General features: G+C 32.6%; 1 protein-coding gene across 1 annotated transcript; it reads right to left on the bottom strand.

The window, feature by feature from the left end:
* Positions 1-1,845: 1,845 nt before the first annotated feature.
* Positions 1,846-9,025, bottom strand: LOC108761604 (endocuticle structural glycoprotein SgAbd-1). The gene is made up of 3 exons (XM_018508213.1): positions 8,870-9,025; positions 6,913-7,073; positions 1,846-2,641 (listed from the first exon to the last, which is right to left on the bottom strand). The coding sequence occupies exons 1-3, from the start codon at positions 8,879-8,881 to the stop codon at positions 2,374-2,376; spliced, it is 441 nt and encodes a 146-aa protein (XP_018363715.1). The 5' UTR covers positions 8,882-9,025; the 3' UTR covers positions 1,846-2,373.
* Positions 9,026-14,116: the final 5,091 nt, after the last annotated feature.

Below are 14,116 nucleotides of genomic sequence, written 5' to 3'. Positions count from 1 at the left end.
CTACATATTATTTTGTCATCTTACTTTTAAATAAGGTTTCTGAAAAAATTAATAAGTTTTTTAGAAATGATTCCATTATCTCTGTATAACTTACATTGGAATGAATAAACTACGACAATTTATTAGAGTACTTAAAGATAAACTTCCATCAAATTCAGATACTAATGTTGTTTCTAAAATCAAACGTAAAGAATGTGATGTGTCCTATATAAACAGACAAGCAAAACTCTAATAATTAGAGTAAATGAACATAAGAATCATATAAGATGGAATACAATACAACGTTCAGTAATCATGGAGCACAGATTGGAAACATTACATGAATTTGACTGGGAAAACGTAAAGATTCTGAGGAAAAGATTTTACAAAAGGGACTGATTTTCTGAAATGTTACACATAAAACAAAAGACTAATGGCTTACATTTACAAAATGACACGGTATTTTTTGCTCTTCTATATTTTAATATATTATGACTTGTTGCTTCTCTCTCTTCTGTGATTCTGTATGTATCGATTAATGTTTGTCGCGAGGACTTTCGTTAGATTCACACTGAGAAACCCATTTAGTTGAATCAATTAAATTCTTGTTTGGATATAGGCAAACAAATCCTTTGTTGATGCAATAAAATAATTTAATTGAATCAAACCATTCGGTTCTTGTAACGTTTTACTTGTTTCTGATAAACAACTTTATCAGATATCAATGTTTATCAGAAACAAGTAAACCGTTACAAGAACCAAATGGTTTGATTCAATTAAATTATTTTATTGCATCAACAAAGGATTTGTTTGCCTATATCCAAACAAGAATTTAATTGATTCAACTAAATGGGTTTCTCAATGCATAGCGTGCAAGCTGTCGACATATCTAATTATGTCCACATAACACTTTCATGTAAGTTTTCGACGAAATAATATTATTTTAATTTATAAATAACAATATAAAAAAATTCAATATTTAATTTTGACAATTTAACGCATCGATGTAAATGTACGAATATATGAGATGATCCACACGCGAGAACATCACGCTAATATTGCTCAACGTTTCGTTACAAAAAAATTCTGATTTGAATCTAATCCTTTGTAAAATTAATTATGGGATTAATTGTGACCACACAATTTTGACTTTTGTATTCTTTTATTTATGTATTGAAGAAGACCCGAACCTGAAGTCGAAACATACGCGTTATTATCTATTTGTATCAATTGTATAATAAAAAAATTTTTTTACATACTAATATCCTGTATTGGCTCAAAAAAAGACAATTACACTTCAATGATTTATTCATTAGAGCCTAAATCGTTATTTTTATTTATTTGGAAATAAATGAATGATTCGAGCCATAAATTGCACCGTTTGGCATAAACTTTCGTAATATCTAATAATCTCTCTCGAGTAAGGTAAAGCAATCTTGCGTAATTCATATTTAAGATATTATCATTCCATCTTATATAATAATGCACAACTTCACAGCATGTTGCACATAACATATGCAATATACATAATTATGTCCAACATTTTATTTTATTTTGAGCTTTGATGGCAATTGTTACTTAATTATCGACCTTATGCAAATCACTTTCCAGAATGGTTTTATGGTTTCTCGTGTCGCACTATTGCAATTTCTAAAGATATATACAAAACAAGTTACACTTCAATTATAAGAATCTCTATCCCTGTTGCATCGATGCACTTTAAAAGGAGAAGAAGAGTTTCTAAAAAAAAAGCATTTCATAACCGCGTACAAATTTTGTCTCTTTTTGTTTATAGTTACATCTATTGGTCGAAATTTTATGATAATTAAGAATAACGAATAAAATTATTTATTAAAGGTTCTTTTATATCGACTGATAAAGAATAAAAATTTATTTCTTTCATTTTCTTTTTCTAACTTTGCTTACTCATTGATCTCACGTTTCATCGTCTCCTAATCGTGCCCATCTTGCACGCACAAAATAAAACACTATAATACTGCTCGATGAGTTAATCATCGATATAATGATCATGGAGCAACCATATGTGCGATTGACCGTACCTGAAATAAAGGATGCTTAATATTTGTTTTATATTGATGTTCATTCCGGAATCAATAGCCAAGATTAAACTACCCGCTTTGAATTAAGAATCTTTTTCATGAGCACTTTCCAGCAAGGACACAGTGTAACACAGTGAATAATTTCATCCTTGTTTAACATTAGCAAATAACAAGAATGATTCACTGTGTTACACTATTCCTTGCTGAACAGCACACATAGATAACGATACGAATAATATTACAGCAGAATATCATCAATATCCAAGAAACGATAACCGATGTCATTCCACATTGATATATTGAAGCATTGGGAGCAGTCTCAGCATAGATATTTTTAATATCTCCTATAAGGTTCCTCCTCTTCGGGATGAGCTGCATTGTATGCCAGGGACCGTTGTATCTCTATCGGTATTGGCGGCGGTGTCGGTAGATGGGCGCCACTCGCCAGGAAACCATTCTCATCGGCTGTGTAAGTGACTACGATCGGGGTACCATCTGGAGCCGTGTAACTGTATTGACCTCTGACCGCCTCGATCTGATTCGGCCCAATATTTTTCGGCTGTCCTGTCTCTGCTACGGAAATACCATTTTCTGTATCGTAGCTGTAATAAAAACAAATTGTTTAGACATTTTATGAGGTCCCGTTTACAAAAAGAGGAAAGAATTGCAGTTTAATTAAGTAAAAAATAAATTAAATAAATTTTAAACTATTGTATAAATATATAAAACTACTAATGGTTTGTGGATCACCTGTAAATGCAAGATTTGCTTGAAATGATTCATTTTCACTTATATTTCGAAAAATTACTAAGAGTCTCAATATTTTATCTTTAAAAAAATTCAACTTGTAATTTTACATGAGAATTTTTCATGCAGAATCCGAGTAAGTGCAATTAAAATTCATTTCAAATTATTCAAAAGAACAATTGTTTTTATCAGCTTTGCGATTAACATTTTCGTATCCACTTTCCCACCGAACTGCTATTGGAAAAACCAGTCAAAGAAAAATACTACTACTTTTGAGATGTTAGGTGGAGCCTCGCCACAAGTCTTAATGTCTCAGAGACAGGTGTCATGGGAGGGGCCCGAGTTAGATGCAAAGAGCAATGAGAATGGGTGAGGAAGATGAGCGCGTAGGTAGGCAAGAAGGTAGAGGTAAGCAGGTAGGTCGATTGTAATTGTTCAATTGCGCAATTATTACGTGTTGTACAACCGAGTGGCGCATGTATGATTAACATCAAAGCCAATTATGTATCCTTCCTTTGGCCAAGACGGATTCACGGTTTTTGCGATTTCAATTAAGACTGGTCAATTGTTTCAAGTAGCGTCTGGAAAATCATCTATCAACCTACCCGCAAATGGTTCGCGACTTCGACACGCCCATACGATTATTTTAGATGATAAGTCGCACAAAGTCCTGAAGTTAGAAAGCGTCGAAAGATAGTTGATTATTATGGAGGTATAACCGGATCATCAGGAAAAATTTCCAAGGACCACTGAGTTGAATAAAATATTAGGTCGTCCAAAAACAAATGTACCAGGTATGTAAATATGAAACCGGAATTTACCAATAGATGGCCATAGCTGTCAATATAGTTGCCGTCAGACCGCGTCATTGACGCCATTTCCTTGTTCTGACATCTGACAAATATTTTCAACTCACAACAATACAAGTTTCATACAACAGTATAGTTTGTAATAGCGTTGAACATGTCGAATTTTGTGCCTGGAAACTACGATTTGCGGACAGCATTGGTTTTCTGTTACCATTTGAAGAAAACTGCTGCAGAATCGCATCGAATGCTTGTCGAAGCTTATGAGGTGAGCATGCTCTTGGTAAATCACAGTGCTTTGAGTGGTTTAAAAAATTCAAAGGTGGCGATTTTGACGTGAGAAACAAAGAACGTGGAAAACCACCGAAAAAGTTTGAAGACAGCAAATTGCAAGCATTGTTGGATGAGGATGACGCTCAAACTCAACAACAACTCGCGGATCAATTGAATGTGACTCGAGAAGCTCCATACGTTTGAAATCCATGGGAAAGATCCAGAAGATGGGAAAATGGGTTCCACATGAACTGAATAAAAGACAGCAGGAAAACCGAAAACCACTTGCGAAATGCTGCTCGCCAGGTACAAAAAAAGTTATTTCTCCGTCAAATTGTGACTGGCGATGAAAAGTGGATATATTTTGAGAATCCTAAGCGTAAAAGATCATGGGTAACTCCAGGCGAACCATCGACATCGACTGCAAGGCCAAATCGTTATGGACGGAAGACAATGCTCTGTGTTTGGTGGGATCAGAAAGGTGTGATCTATTATGAGCTGCTAAAATCTGGCGAAACCGTTAATACTGAACGCTATCGACAACAAATGATCAATTTGAATCAAGCTTTGCGTGAAAAACGACCGGAATATTAAAAAAGGCAACACAAAGTGATTTTGCTTCATGATAATGCACCATCACCCACAGCAAAACTGGTCAAGGAAACGATTGAGGCGTTTGGTTGGGAAATACTTTCGCATGCGGCTTACTCACCAGACTTGGCTCCGTCCGATTACTACTTATTTGCATCGATCGGACACGCACTTGCTCAGCAGCGCTTCACTTCTTACGAAGATGTACGAAAATGGCTAGATGACTGGTTTGCCTCAAAAGAGCAACAATTTTTTTGGCGTGGCATCCACAAATTTTCAGACAGGTGGGAGAAATGTATAGCTAGCGATGGGCAATACTTCGAATGAAATATTTTTTATCATTTTCATGCAATAAACGTGTATTTTCTATTAAAAAATTCCGGTTTCATATTTACATACCTGGTATAATATAATATAGAATGAATATTACAACATAATCGCAGATTTTTAGTTTTCCGTAAATTATTATAGTTATTAATTGCGTGTAAGATGTGTCGTACAGATTTAGCGTGATGTAAATATCATGGGACGATGTGAGATGATCGATCACCTAATAGATAATTTGATAATGAATGACTTATTGACTATAGAGAACCATCTCGTTGCACTTGATTAATTATAACGAATCATGACATATTAGAAAGTCAGAGCGGGATGAAAATATCTCAACACGTCTTTGCAATAGTTGACTTTTTTTACAGATTTTCGTATGGAATTTGTTACATAATTATTTAGTTTATATAATTGTACGATAATATTATTCAAGGAAATACTTCAGGTAGAGAGAGAGAGAGAGGGGGGAGGGGAGGGGAGCGCGCGTGCGCGCGTGTGTGTGTATATGTTGCGGAAATAATATAATAATTATTGAAGCTTAAATTTCGTGCATAATTTTATAAGCCTGAATATGTTGTAGGCCTGTAATAATTATCATTAAAGTTGTGACTAATCGTTTTATGCGCAATTTTATCTTCTCTTTACCTATTTCTATTTAAATAAATAAATAAAAGTAAACATTTAATGTGTCTATGTTGTTAAATTAAATTAAGATGTTAATTTTAATCAATTTTAAATTATGTGATATTATGATTTTAGGGATTATGATATTTGCATTATATCGAGTATGTTTTAATCGTTATTTCTTCAGTCTTTTTCCAGAATATGTAAACGGAATTCTTTTGCTACTGTAATTGTAAATGTAAATGGTAATTTTGTGCTATTAAACGATAATGTAATTAAAATTCTTCTAAACACATTCTCTCGATTTTATTATTGTCTTGCAAATTAAAATGAATACACGACAGGCGACTATGAAAATTAATTACTTGTGATAAATAGGATAAAATGATTATGCAAATTTTATTGCATTCCTGAGTCGTAAATGAAAATTAGGCGGAAATTTCTTTATCGTTATTGAATTTTACATAAGAACGTCTACGAATTCACAATGCGAACATGTGATTACTACACCGGAGTCCGCACTTTTTTTGTGTATCTAATTACTATTAAAGCATACTATACTCAGAAACACTTCCAAGCGATCGTGTAAGACTATTGGTCTTCGCACGATTTAAATTTGTTTTCTTGAGATATTTGTTTTCGAGAGATATTTTTGCCGTATAAATCATGAGATTTGAGAATTGTTTACGTAGGAGGACAATAAAATAATTGCAAAACCGTCAAACAAACGTTGCGCGAGCACAATTGACATAATTATAATGTTCAAACTCTTTTTTTGGATAGTAAAAGGATGTCGTCATTATCAAGATTGAAAAATAAGCGATTGAACAATGCTTATATATGTAGATACGTACTATCGAGAAATAACTCGACGCATCCCACATCTTTTCAGACAATTATATCGATTTTTCTCGATCAATTACACGTTATTTTTACACGTAGTGCTTATAGCATATTTCTGAAAAAAGAAGGCTTTCATCATTAACAAAAATCTTGTTCTAAAGAAAATCAATTTATGTCAAAATTGTATTGATAATTAATAAACTACTATCGTTTCCAAACTTTATATTATATAAAATAAAAAAGATTTTCGATGCTTTTTTTTCTTTAAAAATGATATTTTTATATCTATACCATTTACTTAGTTTTAACATCTACGAAAAAAATATAGAAATCTTGAAACAATATATAAATATTTATTAAGAAATAATATACAAGTTTTAATATATAATCCACCGTCAAACTAAAGTGCGTCACTACTTTCGTGCGTTTCCGGTGCATTAACTACACTTCCTTCCTGCCTATTAATCACTCCTCGATGAAGACACAGCGATAGAATGAGAAGAAAAAACGGACGCCGGGCGTGTTAACTCCGCGATTGCATCGACCGAATGCCGCGTATTTTCATACGTTCGAGGGCATCCGCAACTCCTCGAGCGTATCGAGATCGTTCTCTTAACGAAACATATGTACACCTCAGCACTGAGACTATCTTATACCTGTAAGAATACGATCCGTCCGGAGCGGAGTCTTGCGTTTGTCGCAGTATAGCGTAAAAAGGCCGGCCATAGTAATTAGGATTGTAATATTGCGTCGGTGGAGTCGTGAACCTGTTGTTGAACTGTGCGTACGCCATCGTCATCAGACCGAATAGTAATATCTGTAAAAATGATTAATCGTGTGATGTCAGTTGAAAATTTATCATATCGAGTATTCTAATAACGTTCCTGCAATAAAGAATGCTCACAGTATACAGAATTATGTGCCAGTCTGGAAGTCTCTCAGTTATAGAATAATTATATAATTCTCACTAACTAATATATATATGTATATATATATATAATGATAACTTAGTCATAATTCACTTCTAATTAATTAACTAATAATATAAAGAAAATACAGTTATTACAATTCACTCGTTATTTCGCATCTGTACCCTGAAATATTTAACTGATATTTGATATTAGATCAGCATTGCGGTAATAATATAATAAACATCGAGCGAAATTATAATCTTATATGTATTATTCATGCAAAAGGGTTTGCTAGATAGGTAGGTAGGTTGAGATGGGTAGGTAGTTTGGTACGTAGAATAATTTCGAGTTATTGCAAGAGCCGGCGCGGTTATGAATAATTATACGTTATTCCATGCGTCATAATCCCTGTCTCACGCTTGTCGGAGATTTCCTCCATTGTATTCGGAAAGCCGAGGAGAGTTAAGTGATTTGCGACACGACGCGCAATATTTTTCACGCGGGCTAATGAGAAAAAATAACGATTAAAATAAGCATAACGGGTGCTGGAATTGATCCGTGTAATGGTACACGTGTAAGACTCGTTTTCTCGACATCTTATTTTGGTCACTCGCATAATATAATTATACCATACTGAGATAATATAACACCAGATTTACACGATATCTCGTTGTAATTATAACAATCATATTCGCCATTATTTTTCCGAAAATACTATAGCTGCCGTTTGTGTGTGCTAAACGGAAATGACGAAATCGATTCCGATAAAATCGTCTTTATCGTAACCAATACGTACGTAAGGACTTCTCCGATGCGAATAAAATGTAGATTTTTATAAATTCACACGTACGCCGCAATTAAATAATCCAACTATCCACCTTTCGTGCCAAATCTTCTGCGATAATCGATCGCCAAAGTGATCGTGAAATCTTTCTGTATCCAATTGTCATAATTTCGTGACGAAATTTCATGACGCTCAACTAACTTTTCGATATTTTAAACACATCTAGCTTAATAAAAGACAATTTTTATACACAAAATTTTTATAAAATTTATTTTTATTAATCAAGACTGCCACTAGTTTTGCTGCATTTATCTCCTTTCTAGCTAAATATAGAGCAATTTCTTGCAAAAACACATTCCTGAAATTTGTTTACGGTTATAAATTAAAAAAAAAAGAACACAAATTATTGAAGAGGGCTATATTCGGTCAAGTCGGGTGTTGATACTTAATAATTTTTGTGTATAATAAACTGTTACAATTTCCAATTCAAGCAAATTTCACGTTGATTATTAATAAAAAAAAGAATCAAGTAAGATAATATTAAGTCGAACAAAATATTCTTTAGATCTCCATTGAGAACTATCAAATTGAATTAAAAAATTTGAATTGATGCACATTGATAAAAAATTCAGTCAATTTATATTACAATAAATATTCTAATTGCTTCGATTATTTGAAACAAAATTTTATTATATCCCGGTTAAAAAGATTTTAATTACAAATGCTATTGTTTATTGAATTGATATAATTATTATCCTAAATATATTTAATTGATATAATTATTAGAATATTAGTTAAAAATGGAATTAGTCAAAGTCATAACCTCCTGTTTTTAAAGTTTTCCATTTTTAGTAATTATTTAGAAAATGACTATGATTAATCACGAAAGAGTGAATAAAATTAAGGAATTATACTCACAAGAATGTTCATAATGATTTTTAGAGTATTCCAAAAGACAATTATTATTAGTGATTTAGTGCGCACTTGCGTGACGGTGAATAATCACACTATGCGAGACACACTCAGACCATCCAAAAAGCCACGTACGAAACTCTTGAGCTAACTGCAGTTAGAAACACGAACTTAGCTGGCCACAGTGAGGCTTTATAGTCACCGAGACGCTCTGCTTGTGCCCTCTTTTTGCCCCGCCATTTTCCGAAGGTTGAAGGGGAGAATGAATCTTGAATGTTACTCGCGTAATCTGCTAACTAAGCAAAGGGTAGTGGATGATGGTCGGGGCTTTCTAGTTAGACGATAGGTAGGTGGTAATTGACAGTCCTCCTCGAGTGCATTCGTGCCTCGTGTCTTTCGTACGTCCGCATGAGCATCTGCGCCCACGTATTGCGATCCTTTGCAAGTATGTGCACAAGCTTATTAGATTACACACATGCACGTGCTATATTTACGGATTAGATACAGTAGGCAGACACTAGGAAATGCGAAATTCAAAATCACGGTATATCCATGATTTGTGTGTAAAGAGATATTAAAAAGCAGCAAAGTACTCAAAATTAAAGTCTTTAGAACGCAATTTATAACACAAAATAATTATTTTAAAAATCGCATGCTAATGTAGAATGAGATGATATTTGTCTACTCGAATATTTATATTAATTAAAAATAAACAATCAAGGCCAATGTGAGTCATGAGCTGATGTAGGTGCCAACGATTAAATTTAGTTTCATTTAATCGAATGTATGGAATTCTCTTTATTTTGAACGTTTCGATTCTCTTTGGAGTCCTCCTCAGCAATACAATAACTTAATCTATTGAATCTACCGTTGACGTGAGTCACTAACAGGTTCCCAACTGAAATGGATCCTGATTAAACATAAATGAAATTAATTACAACTACGACAAGAATTTTTAACAAAGTAACTCACCTCAATCGGAAAACTCAAGTTAATTCATAAGTTTTAGAATTTTCCATTAATCACAATTATCACGCAAATTTTGTACCTCTCGATAATATATATAACTTTCTTCTTTGAATGATGAAAAGCATTTAACAATTTCTAATTAAAACTCGGACAAACCGCGAAACTAAACAAAACACAAGGTTGAGAACCAACAATACAATATTCATAAGTGAAAGTCATAAATTATGTGTAACAAAGACGTGAAAAATAATTTAAAATCCATATATCTAATCTAATTGGTCAGTTCACATAACATCGTCGTATAAGCATGATGTAACCCTTCAGTATCAGACCGTAAATTTAAACCATTTTTTTGCATAAGAATGTGCGCTTTTTCAGAAATTAAACGTTTATTCAGAAATCTCTCTCTATCTAAAATTTGGACATTCTCCCAATCAAACTCGTGATTCAATTCCACTCTATGATTCGTAATAACTGACTGTGTATTGATATTCCAATTAATATGGTTACGGTGTCCAGTAATTCTAGAATTCAATTTCCTACCAGTTCTGTCCTATGTAAGATGCATCACAATCTCTACAATTTATTTTATATATTACATTTTTACTTTGATTTTTAGGGAGAACATCCTTCTGAACCTTAATGAACACACACACCTGCTTAATTTATTGTTACTATAAAAAGCTGTTTTTACATTTTCTTTTCTGCAAATTCTTAAAAATTCATTCGCTGTGTTATTTGTATAAGGAATAAGAAACCATGGAGTTCTTTTACCATTATCCGAAATATCATTGCTCATAACAGAATTTTGTTCAATTTGAACACGTCTAGATAATAAAAATTTTAATCTAATGGAAATAATGTCAAAAATAAACTCTATTGGATAATCATTCCTTAGAAGAATATTAATAACCAATGTAATGTTCTTATGATAAAATTTTTCTTCAGACAACAAAATTGCTCTATCAATCATTCCAAAAACTACTCCTCTTTTTTGCGATATTGGGTGTGCAGACAAAAAATTGAGATATTGTCCTGAAAAAGTAAGTTTATGGTACCAGTCAAACTCTAATAATTCATTGTTCTTAATTATTGTCACATCCAAAAAATTAATTATGTCACCTCCATTTTCCAATGTGAACTGTAATCTCGTTTGAAACGAGTTAAACACCGTTAAAATATGATCAATTAAATCTATTGGAGCTGCCATCACAATATCGTCCACATATCTAAAATAAAATGGAAGTGACACACCCAAAATCTCCAATGCCTCTGTCTCCAAATCTTACATCACCAAATCAGCAATAATCGGAGAAAGCGGCGATCCCATAGGAGTACCAAATTTCTGTTGGTAATATTCATTATTGAACACAAAGAAGGTAGAATCCAAAACAAAAGATACTGCCCCCAAAAACTCTTCTCTAGGTATATCAATTCCCCTCTTAATCTTATTCCATCTCTTTTCAATACTCTTAACCGCCAATTCTATCGGAACATTCGTAAATAATGACACCACATCCAACGATATCAACGAAAAATTCTTTCCGACTTGAGTGCCCCTCAATTTATTCACCAGTTGGAAACTAATGTCTATCTTACTAAACGGCCTATCTATGTTTGTTGATATAATTTCCTGTAAGAAAGACGCCAGAGAATACAAAGGACTATCCAAAGAAGAGATTATCATTCTAAAAGGTGTCCCCTCTTTATGTATTTTCGGTAATGCGTATGCCCTTGGCAAAATACCATCACTGGTTCTCAATTTTTTGTAAAGTAATTCGGAAATGTAATTTTTCATTTTCCATTTCTTTAATAATTCTAGTATTTTTTTTTTACAATTTGTTAAGAGGATTTTTTACCAATTTAGTATACGTATTACCATCACTTAACATTCGAGTCATTGTGTCTATGTAAATATCCCTATCTAACGCCACTGTTATATTCCCTTTATCTGCCTTTGTGAAAATTATGTTCGCAATACCACATATCCAGAAAAAGATTCCTTCGATTCAAAAAAATGTTCCTTTGCTATACGATTAAAGAAAAACATTTCTTTGAATCGAACATATTATACCTTTTGTTACATTAGGCTATGTTCAGATTTTCACCCGAGTGCCACTCGAATCAGATATCACTTCAACCTTGTTGTTTACCGAACGTTAAACAAAGATGCCATGACACCCAGGGAGCATTCTCTTTACGAAAAGAACATTCAATTTCGGGAGTAAGAATATTGGCGTAAATTCGAATCGTTAATTGATGATCAATACCAAAATGAGGATGAACTTTGAAAAGAATCCTTATTAATCCTCAAACGTCACACATGGGTATTTTGTGTCCATGCATTAAAAGTAATCATTTTTGTACTTTAATAAAATCAAAAACTGCTTTTTTCTTTGAAAATCAAAGTTACAATTTTTATATCAAAACTGAATTATTTTCTTTTTCTGGTACAGAAAGTAATTTTCATAATTTTTCTAAACATTTTTTCCAATGTTTGCATAGCAAAATAATTTAGTAGATATCTTAAAGAATACGTGTGAATTTTTACAGAATTTTTCGAGTAGTTTAAGAGCCTTAAAATCGAATCGGACACGAATGACCCATATGTACCGTCCAAAGGTACCGAAAATAAGTGTGATGTTCGAAGGTTAAATTATTTTATAAAACTAATCAATTCAGTTTTATTGCTAAAATACATATTATTGATAATTATATTTCGGAATACACACGGCAAAATTATAATTAAAAAAGAACGCTTTCTCTTGATTTCGAGAATTCATTTTATAATGTTTCCAAGCGGTCACTCATCTTTAGCTGATGTATCCCCCTATATATAACGTGCTTGACTTCTGCGATTGTACAGGAAATAACAAATCGATTTCAAATTTTCGAAAATATCGATTTCAGAGATAATCCACATAAAAGAAAGAACGATATGCTTAAACAAACAAAGCGAATTACTCTCAGATTCATGCCTACCGATCCTTGACTTGTTATCTCCTTCCTGATATCAATTCTCCTTCCATTTCCATTTTTACCCTTTCCATTAAAAACTAATTTATACAATTTATGGAGAATGAGGTTAGTCACTTGATTTTTTAACGAAGAGACTTACGGCTTGTCCCAACCAGAAAGTAGGAAAATGCTCACCCACAGTCTTAAATAGATTTGAATTTCAACATTATCTTAAGATTATTGTTAAGACATCTACAATAGTATTTATGGATTCGCTGATGATGGTTTGAAGAAAATCGAAACGTACGAATAATATGGTACAGATAATTATTGTAAATTTATATCCTATGTAGACATTATTTGTTAATTATATAGAAATTTGCGCACCAATATTATACTTAATTGCGCTGTGTATATGCTCTTATTGTCCATATATTTTATTTTTATTTTTTAATTTTGAGAGCCCGATTAATATTTATAATTTAGTATTTTTATAATTAGACCTTAAATAATAGTGACTCAGTTGAGGAGAGCCGAAAGAATACAGTAAAATGGATACGTAGCTCGTTCATACTAATCACAAAAATCTGAGATTTACCATATATTGACCAATATAAATTAAGTATTGTATTATGTAGTATATACACTGAAGATAACTCGATGTGAGTTGAAACGTTTATAATTGTGATTTAAATGAAGAATATATCGTAAAGTGTTAAATTTATAGCACGACAATCCTGCTTGGCTCGTAGTTTTTTTTTAATTATAGTGTTTCATTTTTAAAATATCTTTGTATTAAAAATAGTTTATTAAAGAAGCTTGCATCTTCCATTTCGCAAAATGGTTGCAAATCGTTAGCAAATTCATTAAGGTAAATGTCTCAATGGCCGGACGTTTAAACGTAGGTTACCACACACAATTAAATAATATTATATATTCATTAATTATAAGCCAGAAAAAAATAATGACATAATGATTTATTCGTCATCGGACACAATTTAAAAGTTCTGTGTGATCGACACTAAAAATTTGGGTATCGACACTGAAATAACTTTGGGTGTCGATCAAAAATCACATCTAATCACAGACTTCTATAAATAATTGTCGACTCCATGTTTGAAGACAGCGCCATATTTATGTTCGCTCACTCTTACATGTATAAATCACATAGATAATAACGTTAGTGTTTCACATAAATTTACGCGATATTCACAGACAGGACCAGGGTTGGGCACTTATCAAACTCAACGTATCATACGTGGTTTCATACATGGATGAAACTATGTATAATACATCATAAGTTTCAGCCATGTAGTAAAATGGCGC

The sequence above is a fragment of the Trachymyrmex cornetzi genome, unplaced genomic scaffold (genome assembly GCF_001594075.2).
Source record: "Trachymyrmex cornetzi isolate Tcor2-1 unplaced genomic scaffold, Tcor1.1 scaffold257, whole genome shotgun sequence".
Classification (NCBI taxonomy): Eukaryota; Metazoa; Arthropoda; class Insecta; order Hymenoptera; family Formicidae; genus Trachymyrmex; species Trachymyrmex cornetzi.
Note: the sequence above shows the minus strand (reverse complement) of the source record. Positions and strands in the feature narration are given on the sequence as shown.